This window comes from Oryza brachyantha, chromosome 5 (genome assembly GCF_000231095.2).
Source record: "Oryza brachyantha chromosome 5, ObraRS2, whole genome shotgun sequence".
NCBI classification, from domain to species: Eukaryota; Viridiplantae; Streptophyta; class Magnoliopsida; order Poales; family Poaceae; genus Oryza; species Oryza brachyantha.
This window is the reverse complement of record NC_023167.2, coordinates 5,819,945-5,844,131: the sequence shown is the minus strand read 5'-3', so window position 1 is coordinate 5,844,131 and position 24,187 is coordinate 5,819,945. Positions and strand designations below refer to the sequence as shown.

Below are 24,187 nucleotides of genomic sequence, written 5' to 3'. Positions count from 1 at the left end.
ACTTATTTTCCACGAAAAAACTATGAAATTTTATAGCTGCTCTTAATAAAAATAACACATATGTTCTATAATAAATATAGCCTTATAGAACTACTCTCTCATTCCCTAAATATTTGACGCCGTTAACTTTTTTATACACGTTTGACTATTCGTCTTATTTAAAAAATTTACATAATTATTAATTATTTTTATATCATTTTATTTATTGTTAAATATACCTTGATGCATATATATAGTTTTGCATATTTAACAAAAATCGACGACGTCGAATATTAGGGGGACGAAGGTAGTACATATTTATAATGGGACGGGGTAACGTACGATTGGTAGCCACCAAGCAAAAAAGATTCCTTTTGATGTGCCTAGGTGTGGCAAAAACTATTAATTAAGGCAATTAAACAATTCATTACACATATAGAGTGCCAACCTGGGCGACGTGCAAAAAGTTAGTAATATTACCTGATGCGTACAGCCGTACAGGTATATATATGATCGCCCTGCCTTGCGAGGAGATATCTGCGTTGTTTTTAGGAGGAGAGAATATATGACTGGCAGCATCAAAGCAGAGCAGCCGGAGGGACGGCGAAGAGACTCTCCATGGAGACGGCAGGAAGATTTGCTCATCAACGACGTCGTCATAGCCCAGGCGATCGTAGGAATGCTCGTCACCGGCTCGGGCTTCCTGGCGCTGACGTGGTCGACGGTGGTTCTCCTCGGCGGCTTCGTGTCCGCGCTGCCCATCAAGGAGTTTTGGTTCCTCACAGCAATCGGCACAGTGCTTGCCTCCACGTACGTAACTCCCCCCATTCCTCGACCCATTTTCGCTTTCCTCGTAATTACTCTAGGCCGTCTTTACGGTACCGTTTGCTTTTGATCGTATTATCGTATTAGTTCTTCGTGGACAACTGCTGCATGGATTTACAACAAAATTATATATATACGATCGTTATATGGATCTAGGCATATTAAAAACAATTACAACACAAAATGTAGAGTGTATTTATTTTCCATCGTAATTTATTCTTGCATTCCAATAAGAAACGGTTTTTTATAGAAACCACTTGATTTTTTTTCTGATTTTTTTTAGAAAGTGTGGTTTTTATGTGACTCATGTGAAAAAAAAATATAGACGACTCTATTTTCGTGTATTAAATATAAGACTTATTTTATTTAATTTTAGAAATAGACTTCGATATAAACTCGATAGGGTTAGAGGAGGCATATTCACCACCTGTGTACACTACCTCTTAACTACCAATTTAAATCACCTACGGATTACAATTTTGAGTATCGTAGTTCATTGCCGCCTGTTCTTAACATCAATACACAATGATATTCTCATTGTCAGCTCTTGTTTGTAAATTACAAGTGGTTCTTAGTATCAATAGAAGTCAGCTCTTGTTTGTAAATTACAAGTGGTTCTTAGGCCGCGTTCGGCGAGAGGCTAAGTTAACTTAACTCTCTCGTTTTTCGCGCGCACGCTTTCCGAATTGCTAAACGGTGTAATTTTTGCAAAAACTTTCTATAGGAAAGTTGTTTTAAAAAATCATATTAGTATTTTTTTATATTTTTTTAATAATTAATTAATTATGTACTAATCTATTACTACGTTTGCCGTGCAAGGTAAGTTACCTTCCCTCCCCCACGAACGAACACGGCCTTAATATCAATAGAAGTCAGCTCTTGTTTGTATATTACAAGTGGTTATTAATATCAATAAAGTCAGCACTTGACTGTAAATTACAACTGGTTCTTAATATCAATAGAAGTAAGATCGAGGTTGTAAATTACGATTGGTTGAAATAATTGAACCTGCGCATAGGTATGATCTATATAATTGGGTCACTTTTATGCCCTAAACTCGTTAAAGTCCTATTCAAGGTTTAAATTCCAGTGCAACACGCCAGACAGACAGCTTCATGGTATCATCAATACTAACTGGCCATAAGAAAATTTTATTTTTCAAAAATTCCCTCTTTGTTTCCCTGTGTTTTTCTTACCTTTCACTCTTTCTCATTCCACCATTCTAGCTCTGGTAATATATATTTCTGGGCAGGCAGGCACCGCTACCGTTTGGATCGGGCAGCCTCGTGTATCACCTCGACGGTTTCACCTTACCGCTGGAGGGGCAGCAACCAGCTAGCGGTAGAGGCACGATAACTAGGGGGTTATCCAGATACCACGGAAATCACGGTAAATTCAAGGTCAAAAAATTTAAATTTAAAATTAGCAAAGACGCTGGCTTGGAGATGAAAATATCACGGTTTTGCACAAAAACTATGGTTTGTTGAGAAAACCATTCACAGGCAATCCGAGGTTAAAAAATGGGGATCCGAAAATAGAGTAAAATTTTAAAAATAATAGGAAATAAGTAACATGATATAATTGTAAAATAGTTAGGACATATCATTGAGAAAAATGAAATTTTGGCATGGCCTCTGTTAAGAAGAAATATGTGTGTGTATATATATATATATATATATATATATAAATTCATGTAGTAACTCACAACTACGATTTACATTTTTCGTATAACATTCTCCCTGTAGAGTATAAACATATACCTACGAATAATTCACATACTAACTAACAACTCTAATTCACATTTTTCCTAGGACCTTTTCCCATGCCTAGAAATTTAACCAATTTCCAAATAACTCGGAGTAGCCCGGGTATCCACTGTAACAAATTAATTAGTATAGTTCCATCGGCTTATAAAACAAATAAGTAACAAATCTTAAGCAACTGTGGAAAAGAAAACTAAAGAGCTAAGCAGCGGGCAACAGCTGACATCGTACCGACTCACCCAAAGCTCCAAAGGATCTTCATCGTGTAAAATTAAAAGGCTCAATACAACAAATGTACTCAAGCAGCCACACCGGACGAATGCAACCATAATACGTAGGGTGTACGAAGGAAAATGGGCTCAAGGGATAATTCGCAGAACCAGCATTTACAAAACATTTAAATTGGCAGAAGGAAAACATTCATAACTAGTAATCAAAATTAAACTAATCACTTTTTAGCGCTACACTATACCAAACAGACCCAACCAACACTAATATTATGCTAACTGTTAAGCCACATAATACCAGTGTCACTAATACCATGCTTAACTACATGGTACTACCTTAACCCATCTATACAACTAAATTATTAACAATATTTATTTAATTATGAAAATAGTAAAACTAATCCCAACAAATCTTGACCGATCGCCCATATCTGTACGGCAGTTTGAACAGTTTTACTTTGATTAGAGGTATATAGCTTTACCCATAGGACATAATCCAACATACATACCCGCACACCGGCATGTCACCACAACATCCCTCTTCAACATCCCGTGAAGAGGCTGTGACTGAACCGTCCATGTACCCGCACACACTAGCATGTCACCACAAAATGGTGTACCACACTGAGTTTACACCTCCCATACTCTCACCCACATTGAACAGGCTACTCCCTTGGGCCACAGTGGATCCGACAACTAATGAACTCATCCCCTCACTGACCCAACCCTGTCCTGCCTAGGTGCCTAGGAGAAATGTATATTTCAAGTTCAGCCCTTGCTCACGCTAGCTTGTGGTAAGTATGGATAAGTCTCCCAAGAGTTTGCATGAACCCGATCCTTAATTGTCATGAGCACGATCATCAAAACCACACACTCACCGCTCACTATTAGTCATGTTTCAGTTATTTTAGTAAAACCATACAACATCAAGTACTATCATTGTGTTAACACCAAAATTTGGTAAATTTCCGTATTGGATTCGGATAAGAAAAGGTGCAATCGCCAATAGAAATTTTATCCGGAAGAGTTCAAATTCAACAGGGAATTGTGAAGATCAAGGCTTGGCAGTGTAATTTTATCTAGTATTTAGAGTTAGTTAGGATTTTATCTCTAAGAGATTAGAGTCTGGTCAAGACTTGTTTATCTATTAGAATCTGTGTCGTATTCAATAGAGATTAGAGATAGAGTTTGTTATTTCTTTTTATCTATTAGAAGTCGTGTGTTGTGTCCGACATGGACTACTATCCACCCGAGGGTATAAATATATGTGCCCCGGGTAATTGTAAATCATCTATAGATCAATTAGATCAACAAATTTCGGCGCATCGCCACTCTCTTCCAAGGTTTTCAACTCCGACGAAACTTAGCACCTGACGCAGGGCTACATCGCTTCGATCTCTGGTGGAGGAGTAAGTCCTACGTTCCGCCAGGCTACACTAATCGCATCAACTAGATTAGGACTATCTCGGTTCGGTCCGATCTTCTAATCTGGTTGTGTAATTGCTAATTATCGTATCAGTTTTAGCTTAAGTTACTTCTGTATTTTGAGTTGATCTGGTCGACCACTTTGGGCGATTTATATTGGTTTGATATTTTCTATTTGACATATTCAATCCAGTACTGTCTCGGTTAGGTCCGACCTAGTAGATAGCATTTGTCAGATGGTTTATATTAGATTGATGTATCTTGCTCATAGTTTTATCGGAGTTCCAGTCGATAAGTTATCAGTCATCGGCTCATTGGCTTGATAGCAATCTAGATTTGTTTAGTATCTAGTCTGACATTACTAGGCGTAATCTTGAACTGTCTCGATTGGGTCCGATCTTCTATGATTATTCTTAGTAATCTGGGCTAGATATTTTATAGATCTTTGTTGTTTGTTTGCCATCTATAGCTGATGATCTTTGCCGATCTATATGTTTATTATATTTACATCGATAGAGCAGCCGATTACCTTACAGCATTATTTTTATACCAATTGGTTGGGTTTAGTTAGATCGGCAGTTATTTATGTTGCATCGGCTTATGATAATTATACGCAAGTTGGGTTTAGCCAATCGTAACACATGATTCATTGTTTATTCTAAGCAATTTGTCGGCTTATTTATTAGCCTTATCTATCTTCATGTTTTCTATAATTATATCGTACTCAACTGCATTATGTCTTGCTTAAGTCCGATTTATGCATGTTGGTTCGATCTGGTTATAGGGGCTTGTCCGATCGACTAAGATTAATAAGTAACTTGGCGGATTACGTTGGTTTAATATTTAATTCAAGTCTGTTTCTATCAAGTTTCTAGCCGATCCAAGCTTTTTATAGCCGATCGTTTATCCTATTAGCTAACTGTTATAGCACCAACAACTGATCGGCTAGATATTTGGTCACCTATCGGCTCGATAGCCGATCGGCTCGTTTTACTGTTTATCTTCTCAGTTGCAGGATCAAACTGACAGGCACGCCCATGCATTCTAAGAATTTAGTTCATATACTGGAGCTATCTAAGATTGACTCCCAGACCTTCGTGTGACCTTCGTGTGTGACACGTCAGATAACATTTTCAACGTCAACACATTAATGTGAGACCAAATCTCAAATTATTAATGACAATAGATATGGTGTACCGAACAAAATTATGTGAGGCCAAGAACAGAGCACAGCTAAGCATTCAATTTAATAGCATACAAATATAAATACTTGGGTGACAAGGGAAAAAGGATAAACACAACATAAGGCTTAAAAGCAAAGCATAGATAATTCCCATATAGCATGTAATTGTGAAATCATGCATAAATAATTTATAAATGAAAAAATAATTTAAAAGCAGTTTCAACATGTCAAATCCGGTAAGATTTGCAGTTAAACAAAACTGCAAAAACAAGTCGCTTCTGTGTAAGCATGAGGTTAGTCGAACACCCTCACGTGTGTGTAAAGGGACAAATAGACAAGGATTTTTATGTAGTGCGTGTCCCTTTTAGAGTAATTACCCTACATCAGGTTAGTCGATGACCAATGCTTATAAAGTAATTAACCTGAGATACCAAATTTGTAAAATTTTACTACCTGGCGATATATACACTACTAGCGATACCATTTTTCCATGCGGTTAAAATAAATTTTCCCTTGCAGAGGTCCCGCCCGTCTACACATAGGGGTCTGCAAAAATCAATATTTTCTCGTGTGGACAGCCCAACCGCACGAGATAATCGATTATCCTATGCGGTCGACTTAACTCATCCGCAGCGGAAAATCGATTATCCCGTGTGGTCGGGTTACGTAGACCGCACGACCGCATGAGATAATCTATAATCCCATTTGGCTAGCATGTGCTAGGCCAACCGCACGAGATAATATATCCTGTGCGGTCACCTAGCACATGCTAACCGTTTCACATATCACCATAATCTCAAGTTTCACATGTCACAACTTGCGCATATAGCAAATACAACATCTGATAATTTTTTAAAAAAATTAACATCTCACACATCAAAAAATAAACATTTCTAAATACTCTCACAATTTGCCCACATATTAAATAGCACATCTCACAATTTACACACATATCAAATAGGACATCTAACAATTTGCACACATATCAAATAAAACATCTTACAAATTGCACATATCAAAAATAAATCCACATTTCATAAGGTTTATTAAAAAAACTTAACGGTCGGTGCCGGTAGCGGCTTGGTGGAGGCCGGCGGCGCTGAGAGGGAGAAGGCCGGCGGCGCGGGGAGGGCGAGGCCAGCGGCCTGGGTGAGGAGGGTGGCGGCGTTGTGGAGCCCGGCACAGAGGGGGAGAAGTCTGACGGCTTCTTGGTGGAGGAGATCAGCGGTAGTGGCTTGGTGGAGGCCGGCGGCGTCGTGGAGCCCGGCGCCGAGGGGGAGAAGGTCAACAGCTTCTTGGTTTTGGCATAGACTTCATCGTGGAGGCCAGGGGCGGTCATCGAGGAGTTCGGCGGCGTCGTCAATGCCGTCGGCAAGGGGGAGGAGGTCGGCAGCGGCGAGGAGGGGGAGGAGAGGCGGCTTGGGGTAGAGGAGAAGTCGCGACGGCGGATCTAGGCATCGGTGGCGGTTAGGGCGAGAAGGAAAGGAGGCGGGGGCGACGAGGGCGAGGAGGAGAGGTGGCAGTCGGGCTGGGTTTTATATAGGCACGCATCATCGCGTGCGGGTGTCTTAAAACGACCGCACGGAAAGATGCATTATCCCGTGCGGCGATTATCCTGTGCGGTTGGGTTAAGACGACCGCACAAGATAATGCATATTCCCGTGTGGGCGACGGCCCGGCGCTGGTCCATCGATTTTTTCAGGCGGCGGCACTTATGGCCCGCCTGGAAATAAAAGGGGCCAACGTCCTGGAAAATCATTCTCGTAGTAGTGATAGTACGGAGGTATTAAGCTTTCATAAAAATATAGTATCTTCAGCTACAATTTAAGTAAGTACTAATAAGTAAGCAAGCAAGTACGTAAGTAAGTAATTATGTATGTATGTATGTATGTATGTATCAATAAATGGGAAACTCTAGTCCGGACCTAATATCCCCAGAGATTCCAATCAGGGAGCCCAATGAGAGGGGGTTGAGGTCATCGACTCGGCTCGAGTTATATGGATTGTATATGGTTGAATGGCTTGGGTTTAGAGAATTGCTTTGGCCCGGCCTTGTATTCGCAGGTAGGTAGTACCTAGTACTACGTGAATATCGCATGGTGTAATTGTGTATGCCGCGGATGCAGTAGTTAAGAAAACTGTTTGCATACACACATTGATCGATATATATATCTTGCAACCGGTAGAAATACCATGACTGACACAACATAATTAGATAATTATCACGTGTAATTCGGAACATGTAATATTACTATAATAGGAAGCGACCTCATATGTTATTAAAAAATACATAGTGAAAAGTTATTAAAAAATAAACTTATTTCATAGCAATACCCTCTACCCAACAATTATTACTCAATTTTTGAACTTTCCATTTCAATAATCCAATTCAAATTAAGAAAATCTCTACTCAATAACTTATAATTTTTCATATAATTTGACTTTATACATAAAATAATCTATTCATAAACTTTATACATACAAATTACTATTTAGAGACTTTATACATAAATAACAAATATTCATAAACTTTATAAACAAATAAAAAATGTATTCACAATTTATATATATAAATAGAAATGTATTCACAAACTTTATACGTAAATAAAAATATCTATTCATAAAATTTTTACATAAATAAAAAATTCAAACATATCATAAAACCATAATTGTTATATTTTAAACTTTTATTTATGTTATAAGATTTGGGGATTAAAATTTTGCAATCTATTTTCCAACATGTTTGATGATGGAAGTATAACTAATCACCAATAGATAAATTGGGACAATTCCGTTCTTGTCCTTATTTCATAGTCTAATACTGATTTTACCCCTCATTTTTATGGCTTTTATACCTACCCTAGTTTTTTGAACTGAACGCTTTTTTAAACTGAATGAACCAGTTGCCCCTCTTTTGGATGGAAGTTGTGAGACCGTCAGCTATGAAATGTAATCAGGTAAAAAATAAAAGAAGTCATTCCTGAAATTGTAAAAGACAATTTTGCCCCTATTACAAATAGAGAGAGGGGAACAGTTTGGAGTGGAATTTTCCAAATCTCTAAGGGGTGGCTCTGTCGACGATGGCTGGGAGAGGCTTGCAGCGTCAGTGGCGGTTGGGAGGGGGGCACGGCGTCGACGGTGGCTGGAATGGGCGCGAGGCTTGTGCCTGGCGGCAACGGCTAGGAGGGGCGCGCGGCTTGTGGCATTGGCGGTGGCTCGAAGAGGTGTGAGGCATCAGCAGTAGCTGGGAGGGGCGTGCGGCGCTGGCGTTGGCTAGGAGGGGCTCGCGTCGCCGGCGGCGACTGGGAGGGGCTCCTGGGCCCTACAGAGGTTGGGAGGGGTGTACGACGATGACGGCGGCAGGGAGGGGCGCGCGGCATCAGCTGCTGCTGGGGCGTCGGCGGGTGGGAGCCTGGGAGGCCCTCAAGCAACGGCAGGTGATGTTTGCATCCTTATTCAAACAACACAAATAAAAAACAGGGATAAAAATGAAATTCTCAACAAAGGATAAAATAACATTTGAGTTAACACCATTAGTCCTTCCGTCTAAAGAAGGCGCAACCAGTTCGTTTAGTCAAAAAAGCAGGACAAATAAAAAACCTTAAAAAGAATAGGTAAAATTAGTATTAGAATGCAAAATAGGGACAAGAACGAAATTGCCCTAAATAAATTAGATAGATTTCAACACCTTTCCATTGATCCTTCGATAAATTTTTAGGGTGGTTTTACCGAGGGCTCCCATAAATTAACGTGGGTAGCGAGGGCTCAAGCTCCCGCTGCCCTAGATCAGACCTTGCTAATCACCCTAATATTTAAAATTTATTAATTAGATAGTTATAAGTTTTCTAAATAAATGCTTTAATCATCACATTAATCATGTGGTCGTTGGCGTACGTAACCAACCCATCCCTAGGGAGATGGAGACCATCGGAAGTAGTTGAAGTAGTTCGCGCGCCAACATCACGTGCAAACGTCTGCATATCAGTCTTGCTTATGCCCATATATAGGTCCCCTCAGATATGTGTAGGACCTGTGGAGATAGAAAATGTATGTCTTGGACTCATGACTTATCCGAGCGGGTCTGCTATTCTGCTATGTAAAATGATCAGGTCATATAACGACTCTTCTTGACATCAAAAATAATCTTGATGACACGTGGACTTGAAAGACTTTGTTAGAATGCTTCACATCATGACCTAATTCTTAGAATAATCAAGCATGCCAGTCAGTTTAACCCTATAACTGACAAAATATAAAATATACGTAAAAGCGTTAAACCTAAATAATTTATTGGCCAGAAAGTCGATAGCGCTTTAGGACCCTAACCGATGGACGGTGTCAATCGGCTTTGCAGGAATTTCATTATACATAAGCTTAATACACCTTATTGGTTGAATTATGGCTATGATAACTAATAAAATATGCTGATTAACTGGTCACTCCTAAAATATCGGATCTAACCGAGACAGTTTCAGGACTAGGTCCGAGACAGTTTCAGGACTAACTAGTTGATCAGCTCGATTTATGAGTTATCATATATGCAACCAGCAGCCTATAAAGCTTGATGCAAATTCAATCACCATAAACTGAATTATTGAATTAATTACCAACATACAACAATATCAGATAACATCATGCGTATTCAAACTAAACCTAGAAGATCGAACTAAACCAAAATAGTTTAGATTTGAGCATGTCTAAGCTTTAAGTTGACATAATATTACATAATACGGTGCCTAACTATTAAACCCGCGTAACTCATTGACTTATCCACTAAACTTAATAGATCAGGGATGCTTCTAAAACCAGATTGGGCCAGATTAACATAGATTGGACCGAACCAAGACAATACGCTATCTATGCCAATGTGATCATAGAGGACACAACGATCTACAAGCCTAATAAATTGGCCGATGAGTTACTCAAGACAATACAAGCTGGAACTCCAGCAAGAAAATAAGCAAATACTCAATCTAATCTATAAACATAAGTTTAGAAAATAAGATTGATCGGACTAAACCGAGACAGAACCATATCAACCAAACTTATATCAATAAACTTAATCGAATATGAGCACAAACCCTGATCGAGAATAAATCATTACTTCAAACTAGAACATTCATCGATATAAGCACAAACCTTAGGTAAACCATCGAAAAAATTAAATAGAGTATAGGAGTAAACCGAGAAAGTCCTATCTAATCGATCTGACGGGTTGATAATCATAAGCTCACACTGTAAAGTCGACTAACCTTACGCCAAGAGCTCACTCTTGTCGAAATTGGTGGCGATGCACCGAAAAGTAATTGTATTGATTTGTTGATTGCCTTTTACAAACTACGGTGTTGTATTTATACCCCTAAAACCGACTCGAAACGGATATAAACTCATATCTATTACCTAACTTAACACAAACAGACTCTATCTATTAGGTCCTAATAAGATAAATACCGAAAACTAACATTACTATTTACATGTAATTATTTCCATACGAACTCTATTTGTTTCCCAAATCATCTTCATCCCATTTGCATCCCAATCAGACTTTTTCTAGTCCGACTCGCTTATGTATCAGCTATCTGATTCCCTCTCCGGCCCATAGTTCGATTGCTCTGTTTAGTCCGATTCGGTTAAGTCTTCACGATTTTATCTCTGACCGCTAAAATCTAAATTTTATCGTATACAATTAATCTATTATCATTTCCATATACTACCTCCGTCCAATAATAACTTCATTTTTTATTTTTCCGTGTCCAACATTTGACCATTCATCTTATTTGAAAAATTTGTATAAAAACTTAAAAAAATAGTCACACATAAACTATTATTCATATTTTATCATATAGTAAGAATAAAAATACTAATCGTAAAAAAATTTCAAATAAGACGAAGAGTTATTGTATCAAAAAACTAAAAAATGATCTTATTTTGGGACGGAAGTAGCATGACCTTATCTTCATGCTTGAGGGTGTCCCGTAAAACACTGACAACCCGCTGTTCTGTCAATCAAAATTTGAGGTTGTCCATCCAAACCAACTTGTTGATGGCGTCCGTCGAATCCACAGAGAATAATAAGTTGTTCAGACAACATAGCCATTCATAAAAAGAATAGGTGCAAACTGCTAATCATTGTTCCTGAAATCTTCTGGTGCCGATTTACTAAAATTTTACTAGTTCATATTTAAGCATGGTAGTTAACCTACAGTACATATTCTGTATTTTATTTTGGAGTGAAGTGTACCAGCGGTCCCTAAACTTACGTGCATGTGTCATCTAGGTCCCTGAACTCTCAAAATGCATTTTTGGGTCCCCGAACTTGTCTGAGGATGTCATATAGGTCCAAACGGGCTCCGACCCGCTTCATCCGCTAACGTGGCATGCCACGGTGGCGCCTACGAGAAGGAAGAGAAAAGAATAAGGAGGAGAGAGATACTGACATGTGGGACCCATATGGCACCACCAACACGTAGGCGCCACCGTGGCAATGCCACATCAACGGATGGAGTGGGTCAGAGCCCGTTTGGACCTATATAACATCTCCGGACAAATTCGGGGACCCAAAAATACATTTATAGAGTTCAGGGACCTAGATGACACATACACACAAGTTTAGGGACCGCTGGTGCACTTCACTCTTTATTTTGTTTCCGTGCACCAGGCTTACAAGGCAAAGCCCTTTAAATTGTACTCTTAATATTTTGATAGAGTATCACTACTAGATATTGGATTTTTCTGTGCGGTCAAAAATTTATTTTCGGTGCGGAGGTCCCGCCCGTTTGCACCCAAGGGTCTATGAAAATAAATATTTTCTTGTGCGGATAACCCAATTGCATGGGATAATCTATCACCTCGTGCGGTAGACATAACGGAACCGCACAGAACATGCTAGCCGTTTCACATATCATCCTAAGTCCCAAGTTTCAAATGTTACAACTTTCGCATATAGCAGATACACATCTCACAATTTGAAAAAATTAACATCTCACACATCAAAAGATGAACATTTCTCAATACCACATCTCACAATTTGTCCAAATATCAAATGGCACATCTCACAATTTGCATACATATAAAATAGGCCAGTGCAGATAGCGGCTTGGTGGAGGCCGGCGGCGCTAAGGAGGAGGAGGTCAGTGGCTTGGGGGAGGAGGCCAGCGGTGTCGTGGAACCCGACGCTGAGGGGGAGGAGGTCGGTGGCTTCTTGGTGGAGCAGATCGGCAGTGGCTGCGTTGTGGACGCTGGCAGCGGTCGTGGAGGAGGCCAGCGGCGGTGGCTTGGTGGAGGCAGACGTCTTGGGGGAGGAGGCGTCGTGGAGCCCGGCGTCGAGGGGGAGGAGGTCGGCGGCTTCTTGGTGAAGGAGATCAACAGCGGCTTCGTCGTGGAGGCCGGCAGCATCGTTGATGCCGTCAGCGAGGGGGAGGAGGTCGACGGCGGCGAGAGGGGGGAGGAGAGGCGGCTTGGGGTGGAGGAGAAGTCACAGTGGGGGATCTAAGCGTCAGCGGCGGTGATGAGGGCGAGCAGGAGAGGTGGCGGTCGGGTTGTAGTTTATATTAGAACATTGCCCGTATGTTGTAACGGAATTTAATTTTTAAAAAATATCATAACATGTTGTTAATATTGTTTGCATGTGTCATATTTTAATTGTTACATATACTACCTCCGTCCCTAAATGTTTGACGCTGTTGATTTTTTTATGTACGTTTGACCATTCGTCTTATTTAAAAAATTTACATAATTATTAATTATTTTTATATCATTTCATTTATTGTTAAGTATAATTTTATGCATATATATAGCTTTACATATTTTATAATAAAAATTTGAATAAGACGAATGGTCAAACATATATAAAAAAAGTCAACAACGTCAAATATTTAAGGACGGAGGGAGTATTTTTTCTACATATGGGTCAAATCTCACGGTTCCTTTCTCATAATAAGTAGAGTTAGTGAGAACGGTATATATATATGGAATCCATCAGTATTTTTTCTTTTAAAAATAGATTATAGATAAAAAACAAGGAGTTGGTGGTGGTCAATATTTATAGTAGTATAGATAGGCGCGTATCATTGTGTGCGGGCATCTTAGAACCAGTACGGAAAATGCATCTTCCCGTGCGGGTAACGGCCTGACGTCGGTCTGTCGATTATTTCAGGCGGCGCTACTTACGGCCGCCTGGAAATAAAAAGGGACGGCGTCCAGAAAAATCATTCCTGGAGTAGTGTTTATGTGGGGTCATCTGAGATTATGAAAGTTGAGTTATCATAATATGAGTTTTTGACCATTCTTGAAATGATAGCCTTATTTTCTATAATTAAGACTTGGTACTTTAGGTACTAAGTGCATCAAGATACCAAATTTTATACTAAAAAGTTGGTAGCCTTAGATGATCTCTCAAGTAGGGTTGAAAACGGTTCGGAATTTTTCCAGAATCCGGACCTGTTTTCGGAAACGGAACCCATCGGTCGGAATTTTTCGGAAACGGTATCGGAATCGGAATTTTATTTTTCGGAAACGGAAACGGATACGGTAAACGTACTATCCGTCGGAACTTGGAATCGGTCGGAAAAATTCCGAAAAATTTTCGAAATTCCAGAAAGTGGCCCAGCCCAATCCACCAGCAGTCCAGCACCAGGCCGGCCCAGTCCAGCACCAGGCTGTGCGCCTGTGCGTTCCGTGCTGCCACCAAGGCTGTGCCTCTGCGTTCCGTGCAGCCATGCGACAGAGAGAGCGAGGGAACGAGGGTGCGTGCGACGCATCACGCAACAACGGTCCGCTAAATTTTTGAAAAGATTTGCATACACATTTTAAGGTATTTTTATATTCTGTTAAATTGTTGATACCGTATTCGATCCGTTATCGTTTCCGATATTACCTAATTCCGTTTTCGTATATAAGGTTTCCGGTTTCGGTTACGAAAAAAAATATGAAAACGGCAGAGGTGGTTTCTTTCTGTTTCCGATCCGTTTTCATCCCTACTCTCAAGTACCATAAAATTTCGTTTGAAATATACCCAACCTATATGTCACAGCAGATGAAGTAACGTGTGTTATAAATACCTAATGGTGTTTAACTGAACCAAACAGGGTCTTGCGCATCCAAGATTTCGGTATTGAGACTATGGTGGCAGTAAACAACGCTGCATTTGATCTGCGTAAGTACACTGAAAAATCTGAAGATGACATTCGGGCTGTCATTACGAGGATGTATTTTGGGGTGAAGCTGCTTATCAAGAATATACTAGTGATAATAGTAGCGATTCTAATTGAAGCCGTGCTGCTCATAAATTCGTTTGGACCGATGGCATCCATGGTGATCTCAGTGATGCGCTTAAGACAACACGATTATGATGGGTCAGATGCCACAAACAAAGGAAAGTTGAGGGCAGCCCTGTTCATATTTTACTCTCTAGCTCTGGTCCACAGCGTGTGCTTCTACTGCTGGTTCATGCTGCAGTTTTCTCTTGCGAACCGCGCCAAGTTGCTGGCCACACAATCTGGGCTCGACAAGTACCACAAATGGGGCCAAAGATTGCCCCTTCAATACATCCATGACACCAAAACCAAGTGTGGAAACGATCTAAGGTTGCCAGGTGACTGGAACTTAATCACATATGCTGTTGGATTGCTGGAATCTGTATATCGGGGTGATGTTCTGGACGGTTTAAGGATGCTTGATGTGTTCGTCGTCGAGAAGACACTACCTATACGGATGGAGTTACTGTCCTCTAAGAACTCCATCCAGAATCTCATCACAATGCTGGAGTTCACTAGCCCGGACCTCAAGGACCAAGAGATGAGAGAACGCGCCGCCAGGATTGTGGCGAATGTTGCCGGTGAACTTCGCGTAGGCGTAGCTCAGATCCCAGAAGGAGCGCTGCAATGCATATGTTCTCTGATGGAACCCTCTCGGCCGAGACAGCGCCACCAAGAGGAAGAAGAAAAGGAACAGCAACGGTATCATCAACACCAACTGGAAGGTGAAGATGAAGAAGCCTCAGTGCAAGGTTCACATCAGTCCTCGCAGATTACTGATGACCGAGATGCAACAGCAACTGTTCAATACCGCAAAAAAGGCAAGAGCCCAGGCATTAGTATTATTGGCAACGTCATGCGTTTAGGCCAAGTGATGGACGAAATAATAGATCGTCAGGTAGCAATGATGAGGGAAGAGAGGCAGAGGATGATCGAAGATGAATCCTTCAAGCCGAAAGGTACTAGAGAATTAATTCATCAGGGCCTACAGATTCTTGAGAGGCTCTCACGCGACGACAACAACTGTAGAGAGATATGCAACAGCCAAGGGCTGCTTCCCAAGATCATCTCGCCTATTGCTTCCTCCTCTTTCCTCGACGCAGAATATGATAGTGAATGGATTGACATCCTAAGCATTTTGCTGAGGCTGGTGAGGCGGCTTACCGGCGCTCCTGGAGAAGCTGGCGGAAGGTTGTGCCATGAAATCTGGACAAGCAAGGATGCAGTCCGCAACTTGTTGGGTATTCTTGACGGCCAAATCAAATGTTCATTGCAACTTCAGGAAAACGCCATGGAGATTCTTACAGAAATAGCAATACGCATCCCTTCAGTCATGACTGAGAGTTTAGTTAAGAAGTTGTGCCACATCTTCCTTGCGAACAGCGGGATGAGCGGATTGAGGATAAAAGCAGGAGAAGCCCTTGTAAAATTGCTTTCTGCTCAAGGTGCAAGCGGAGTGGCACCTATGATGGAGGTATTCTGCAAAAGCATGTCCATGGAGCAGATCTGCGAAAGCGGTTCCACAGATGAACTGGATGTGGAGAGATACAAAATAGCCGTTGATGAACTCACCAATATACTTGTTAAAGACAAGGAATGCCAGATAAGTGCAGCAGCAATACTGGAGCTCTTTTGTTGTCGTTCTGTAAGGGGCTACCAGCTATTAGACCAATATGATGTGGTCAATCTGCTGTCGAAGGTAAACCACTTCAGCTTTCTCCTATAAACACCATTAATATGAATCAGCCATTTGTGCTATCTGTTTCAATCTGTTGAAGTGATGCATGATCAAATCATTAGTAGTTTTGCCTTTAGAAAATGATGAGCAGTTTTTTACACTAGCATCATCATATACATATGACACGTGATTATAAGTACGTTATTTATTGTTGGTGTGTGGCTTGGCCCAAGGCCCATGAAGCCCGTGTATATATACCCTCAATCCTTCTAGGGTTAAGATTAATCTAATCACAATTTGTAACATGGTATCAAGCTAGGGTTTTCTCTCTCTCTCTCCCTCCTCCCTCCTCCTCCTCCGGCTGCCGCCGCCCGCCGCCTCCTCCCTCCCCCCTCACCTTCCTTCCCCTTCCCTCCTAAGATGCCGCCCTGGCCGCCGCGTCGCCGCCGCCGGCCGGTTCCGCGGCTTTCGCCACCGCTCCCGCCCCGGCCGCTGCCGCCCCAGCCATCGCGGCCGCCGTGGCCCCCGCGGGCGCCGCCCCGGCCGTCGTGGCCGCCCCATCCATCGTGGCCGCCCCGGGCGCAGGTGCCCCAGCCGCTGCCGACGCGGGCACGGGAGCCACCCCGGCCGCCGCGGCCCTCCCTCCTCCGCCTTCGGCCGCCCCCGTCGCTGCGCCCTCCCCCTACGCCGGCCTGGGAATGCCGCCGAGGTTCCTCCCCTCTGCTCCTCTGCCACAGCCGGACGGTCCGGGCTCAGGGGTCGGACGGTCCAGCCCGACCTCTCTGTCTGGCCGAGACACCCGGCCAGACGGTCCTCCCCTGACAGGACTGCCACGGCGGACGCTGCCCTCCTTATGGCGAAGACCGAGGCGCTGGTGGCTCAGGAGCGGGTTCACGCCGCCGCTCTCGCCTAGGAGCGGGAGCGGACTGCGGCGGAGGCTCTCGTTCGCCGGGTCGCTGAGGCGGAGCAGTACCTGCTCATCTCCACCGGTCCGCCGCCCGTCACCGACACCGCTACCTCTCTTTCCGATCCACATCCGTCTGAGCCTCCGTTTAGTGGCCCCAGTCCCCGACTCGCCGCCAGCAACCCCATGGTCGCCAAGCTCCACCTCCAGGTTGTCGAGGTCCAGAACATCCGGGCCCTGGTTCCCGTCGTCATCGACACTTCGTCCACCTCCTACGGCCGCTGGCGGGACCAAGTCCTCGCTCTCCGCCGGTACGCCCTCGACGACCACATCCTCGCCGATACTCCTGCTCCGGCCTGGGATGAGCTTTGGCTGCACCTCGACAGCATCGTCGTCTCCTGGATGTTTGGGACCATCTCCCTCGATCTCTAGGACGTCGTGCGGACTCCCGGCGGCACCGCACGCTAGGCCTGGCTGGCTCTCGAGGGCCAGTTCCTAGGCAACGCCGAAGCCCGTGCTCTTCAGCTTAACACGCAGGTCCGCACCTTCGTGCAGGGGGACCTCTCTGTTGGCGAGTACTGCCGAAAGATGAAGGGTATGGCGCATGCTCTTCATGACCTCGGCTGCCCGGTGAGTGACCGGATCTTGGTGCTCCATGTCCTGTGGGATCTCAGCAGCCACTACGACCTTCTCCGGACTTGGCTACCTCGGCAGCGGCCTTTCCCCTCTTTCCTGCAGGTTCGCGACGACCTCTGCCTCGACGAGATCACTCAGGGCCTCTCGCTGGGCTCCTTCTCCTCGTCCACCTCCACCGCTCTTGTGACGGCTCCACCGGCCTCCTCGGCCCCGCCTGCCACTTCTCTCCTTGGCGCTCCTCCCCCCGGGCCAAGCGAGGGTGGGGGCGATCGTTCCGGGCGTCGTCGCCAGAATGGGAAGGGTGGTGGTGGCTCTGGTGGAGGCGGTGGGGGTGGTGGTTCGGGTTGGGGCGGTCGTGCTCCTCCCGCGGCGACGCCTACGGCGACATCGGCTCCTGGTGCTCCCTGGCCATCCTTCAGCAACCCATGGTCAGGGCGCATCTTGATGTGGCCATTCTAGACTCCGGGAGGCGGGGCTCGCCCTCCACACCAGCCCATGGCCATGTTCACTAGCCTTGCTCCCTCGGTGTCCTGGACTCCTCCTGCTCCAACTCGACCGGCCTGGCCGGGGGGTGGGAGCAGGCGGCACTGGCCCAATCCTTCAGCACCATGCAGCTCACGGCGCCAGTCAGCGCGGAGTGGATCGCCGACTCGGGCGCCTCTTCCGTCCACCCTCCCCACCCTTCCTGCCCTTCTGCTAGCATGGTTGGCAATGGTACTTGCCTTCCTGTCACCTCTGTGGGTTCTGTTCCTGGTTCCTTTCACCTTCCCAATGTTCTTGTTGCTCCCCAGATGGTTCACAACCTTCTTTACATTCCCAAGTTTACCGCTGACAATTCCTATTCTGTTGAGTTTGACTCTTTTGGTCTTACTGTGAAGGATTTGGCTTCCCGGCGTCCACTCCTCCGATGTGACAGCCAGGGACCCCTTTACACCCTCTGTCTTCCTGCTTCCGCTGCTCCTCCATTGACTCCACCTTCGTCTGCTGCCTTGGCCTCTACCACTTCTTCCACTACTTGGCACCACCGGCTCGGTCATCCCGGCCGCCACGTTTTGGCTCGTCTCAATCGTAGTGCATATCTTACTTGTACTGGGGGAACTGATGGGCATTTTTGTCATGCGTGCCACTTAGGCCGTCATGTTAGACTTCCTTTTTCTTCCTCGTCTTCGCATGCGAGTCGTGCTTTTGATCTCATTCACTGTGATCTGTGGACTTCTCCTGTCATCAGTCTTTCTGGCTTTAAATATTATCTAGTGATTGTTGATGATTTCTCCCACTACTCTTGGACCTTTCCGCTGCGAGCAAAGTCTGACACGTTCTCCACCCTTCTCCACTTCTTCGCCTGGGTCACCACTCAGTTCGGTCTCACCATCAAAGCCGTCCAGTGTGATAATGGTCGCGAGTTCGACAATAGTGCTTTCCGTGCTTTCTTCCTCTCCCGTGGCGTTCACCTGCGCATCTTGCCCGTACACATCCCCTCAAAACGGCAAGGCTGAGCGGATGATCCGCACCACGAACGATGTGGTGCGCACCCTTCTTCTCCAGGCCTCCCTTCCTGCCCGCTTCTGGACCGAGGACCTCCACAATGCCACTAGGGCTGAATAACGAGCCAGCTCGGCTCGGGTCGGCTCGGTCCAGCTCGTTAAGATAACGAGCTGGCTCGGCTCGGCTCGTTATCGTAACGAGCTAAAAACCCGGCTCGGCTCGGCTCGTTATAAAGCTCAAGCTGGCTCGTTAGGCTCGTGAGCCATGCATAAAAAGTTAACATAAACAATTTTTCAATAGGTTATACAAGCAAATTTTCATTTCAAACATGCAAATCATATGAAATTGTATTTAAATATTAAAGTTCGAACCAACAAATCACATGGTGAACCTATTAAGTACTGAACACATGCATTCCAGTGTGAAATCAATGAACACCGGTGAATCTTGTGTCTTTGGTCCAGCTCGTTAGGCTCGCGAGCAGCTCACGAGCCAGCTCAAGCTGGCTCATTATCTCTAACGAGCTAAAATGCTAGCTCGGCTCGTTAGAAAAATGAAACGAGCCGAGTCGAGCTGAGCCAAGTTTGTCACGAGTCGAGCGAGCTAACGAGCCACGAGCTTTCTATCCACCCTTAAATGCGACCTACCTCCTCAACGGCCTCCCCTCCATTGCCTCCCCAGCTCCCACCCCACACCAAGCCCTCTTTGGCACCCTACCTCAGTACGATCACCTCTGTGTTTTCGGGTGCGCCTGCTACCCTAACACCTCTGCCACCACTCCTCACAAGTTGGCGCCCCGTTCGACCCGGTGCATGTTTCTTGGCTACTCCCCTGGCCATAAGGGGTACCCCTGCTTCGACCTCACCTCTCACTGAGTCCTTATCTCCCGGCATGTCGTGTTTGACGAGTCGGATTTCCCCTACTCCACCTCCACTCCCTCTCCTGATCCTGCCCTAGAGTCCATGTTTCCGCCTGACCCGGTGGTCCAACCACCTGTCTCTATGTACCCCCTACCTGCAGGTCTCCTAATTCCACCAACTTCGCCTCCGGTCATCTCAGCTGCGCCACGCGTGGCCCGGAGCCCTCTACCGCGCCACGCGCGGCCCCGGCATCCTCTCCCGACCGGCCGGTGCTCGTTTACCAGCCGGTCGGCCCCAGCCCCGATGTCGGCCTCTCTAGCTCCGCGGCCGGACAGTCCGGACCCAGGGGTTGGACGGTTCGGCTCTGGCCCTCTGCCTGGCCACGAGTGTCGGTCGGACGGTCCGAACCCTGGGGTCGGACAGTCTGGCCCCAGCCCTCTGTCTGACCGTGAGGTCCGGTCAGGCGGCCCGGACCCAGGGACTAGACGGTCCGGCCCAGCGACTCGGGGTCGTCCTGATCCCGTGGTTTAACATCCGCCTGTCCTCCATTGGGATCCTGGCCACACCCATCCCTTGGTGACGCGGCGGGCGACGGGCGTTCTCCGCCGAAGGTCCTCTCCACTGCTGCTTCCGAGCTGGGGATATCCCCGCTTCCCTCCTCTGTTCGCGATGCCCTCGCTGATCCCCACTGGCGTTAGGCGAAGGAAGAGGAGTTTGCGGCCCTTCTTGCGAACCAGACGTGGGACCTTGTACCATGTCCGTCTGGTTGCAACGTGGTCACCGGCAAGTGGATCTGGACACATAAGCGTCGTGCTGATGTTGGACCGCTACAAGGCTCGTTGGGTTCTCTGGGGTTTTACTCAGCGGCCTGGTGTAGACTATGATGAGACTTTCAGCCTGGTGGTGAAGCCTACCACCGTGCGCGCGGTTCTCTCGCTTGCTCTCTCTCGCTCATGGCCCGTGCATCAGCTGGATGTCAAGAATGCGTTCCTCCATGGAACAGAATGCGTTCCTTCATGGCACCTTGTCTGAGACAGTCTACTGCGTCCTGACATGGTCTGCCGCCTCAACAAGTCCCTCTACGGACTGAAGCAGGCTCCACGAGCTTGGTACTCTCGGTTTTTCACGTTCTTGGTCTCCCTGGGGTTCACCGAGTGCAAGTCGGATACCTCCCTGTTTGTCTACCGTCGTGGCCCCGACACTGCATATCTGCTGCTGTATGTCGATGACATCATCCTTGCCGTATCTGGTCAGCCCTTGCTTCAGCGCATCATCTAGTCCCTGCAGCAGGAGTTTGCCATGAAGGATCTGGGTGTGCTCCACCACTTCCTAGGTGTCACTGTCGAGCCCCATCCTTCTAGCCTCTTTCTTCACCGGCGCCAGTATGCTCTTGACATTCTGGAGCGGGCCGGGATGACTGATTGCAAGCCGTGTTCCACTCCGGTCGACACTCAGGCAAAGCTCTCTGCTGACTTGGGTGATCCTGTTGCTAACCCGACTGCCTACCGGAGCCTTGCTGGGGCCTTGCAGTACCTCACCTTCACCAGGCCAGACATCACATATGCCATCCAGCAGGTCTGCCTCCATATGCATGATCCCCGCGAGTCACACCTTGTTGCTCTGAAGCGGCTCCTCCGCTATGTCTGTGGCACAGCCGACTACGACCTGGTCCTTCACCGGTCCTCTTCCGCTAAGCTCGTCGTCTAGACTGACGCTGACTGGGCTGGCTATCCTGACACTCGTCGCTCCACCTCCGGCTACGCCGTCTTCCTCGGCGGCAACCTTGTCTCCTGGTCATCCAAGCGACAGCCGGTTGTTTCCCGCTCCAGTGCTGAGGCAGAGTACCGTGCCGTTGCCAACGGCATGGCTGAGGCGTCGTGGCTCCGACAACTCTTGGCGGAGCTCCACAGTCCGCTCGCCAAGAGCACTCTAGTCTACTGCGACAACGTCAGCGCCGTCTACCTCTCCACCAACCCGGTTCAACATCAACGGACGAAGCATGTGGAGATCGACCTGCACTTCGTCCGCGACCGCGTTGCTGTCGACGATGTTCGGGTTCTCCATGTCCCGACTACCTCCCAGTTTGCTGACATCTTCACCAAGGGTCTACCCTCCTCGACTTTCTCGAAGTTCCGGTCCAGTCTCAACGTCGCCAGTGGCTAGTTGTGACTGCGGGGGTGTGTTCTTGTGTGTTCTTTCTTTCTTGTCCAATCTCGAACTCCGCTGCGCCGGTACGTTTAGACTGCGAGGGGGTGTTGGTGTGTGGCTTGGCCCAAGGCCCATGAGGCCCGTGTATATATACCCTCTACCCTTCTAGGGTTAAGATTAATCTAATCACAATTTACAACATTTATATTTTGTTTCCGTCAAGATAAATTATATTATTACTGCTGCAGATTGTTGGTCTCATCCTAGATAGTAAAACAGAAGGAAACAAGGAAAATCAACCTGAGCCAAGGGAAAACAATAGTTCTGAAACACATAATGATGAAGAAAGCCAACCTCCAAAACAAGCTGGTCAGAACAAGTCCTTGGTGGAGATAAATGATGAGCTATGTGAAGAAAGGAAATATCTGGCAGCTATGCTGTCCCTTCTGGTGGTGATATGTGAAAAAATGGTTGATGCAGGTGTTGTTGCTCAAGTAACATCTGTAGATGAAGCATTGGTGAAGAAGCTCAAGAAGATAATAGAAGCAAATAGTGAAAACACAGCTGACTGTCTGGGAATAGTGAAACTTGCCTGTCAGGCGGTTATAGCAACAATTCATCTCAAACCTAGCTGCCTCAAAGACTTCAATGAAAATAATTTCGACAATGTACTGTCCATGGCTTTGGGGAGCATGTCAGATATCGATAACTGCATGCTATTTGCAGTCAAAGATGATGAGATAACAAAGACTACCAGAACTCTCTCTTCTCTTATAAAAGAAGCACAGGTACTCCTTCAGAAACAAGAAGAAACAGGTAACAGTTCTACCTGAGTAAAGTCATGTGCTGCGAGATTAAGAGATCATCGAGTGTACTGTTCACCTGAAGACAGCTGAAGTTATCTATTTTCTGCAATACGCGTGCAAACGGAGTGTGCCATTTCTATATTCTGTATTTCGTGTGTGCTTTGCCAATTTTCTTTACTACGTCTGCAAATGGAGTGTGTCTCGAACAATGTATGAATTATGATTACTTCAAAATCAAGTACCATTATTAATACAAGTCCTGTTGTATGTCTGAAATGGCAGTATAATTAGGGGTAATAATTATTTCAAAATTATGGATAGAAGTTAGTTCACATTGACATAAAAACCTACTCCCAGATTGCAAAGTGGTCGATGAATCCATCCCGTAAATGTAAGTATGGAATACCAGTGAGTGAATCTTCATACGTCACATAAGATGAAAAGCAGAAATGCTCACTGTAGCACTAAATCATTTCATATACTCAACGCATGTACTCTGAATTTGGTTCGATATAGGGGGGAAAACACTGCACTAAGCATACCTACAGTTACGGCGGCTCGTCCATGCTGGCGAGTGGCGACCACCACCATCGCCGCACCGTCTTCCCCCATAGGCGGCAGCCACCACGACGCCCAACCCAGCGACCTGCTCCAGCAAGGACCGGAGTCGAGGCTGTGACGAGCCGGCCGGCCGCCGCTTCGCTCCAGCTGACCCTGGACGCCGCACCATTCCCGCCGCGCCGGGCGCCGGGCGCCGGGCGCCGGCAGCCGCCGCACGCGTACGCCGCGCCGCCTGCGGGGATGCTGAAACGATTTGCTCGCTCCTTGTCCAAGCCGAGAGTGGGGATTAATCGGGATGGTCGTAGAAAATCTCGTTGCGGCCCAACGGCGCGTGGCAGTCGGGCGAGGACGGCCCAGCAGGGGGCACCCAGTGGGCCGGCCGGCCCACGCGACCAGGGAGGAAGAAGGTTAGCCTAGCCGCAAGCGGGCGGCCCATGAAGAAGGATAATGCCA

General features: G+C 45.9%; 1 protein-coding gene across 1 annotated transcript; it reads left to right on the top strand.

Annotated features, from left to right (window-relative positions):
* The first annotated feature begins 544 nt into the window (after positions 1 to 544).
* LOC107304171 lies at positions 545 to 23,506 on the top strand. Its single transcript, XM_015837037.2, has 5 exons — positions 545 to 789; positions 14,489 to 15,408; positions 15,523 to 16,145; positions 16,206 to 16,355; positions 22,616 to 23,506. The coding sequence occupies exons 1-5, from the start codon at positions 545 to 547 to the stop codon at positions 23,198 to 23,200; spliced, it is 2,523 nt and encodes an 840-aa protein (XP_015692523.1). The 3' UTR covers positions 23,201 to 23,506.
* Positions 23,507 to 24,187: the final 681 nt, after the last annotated feature.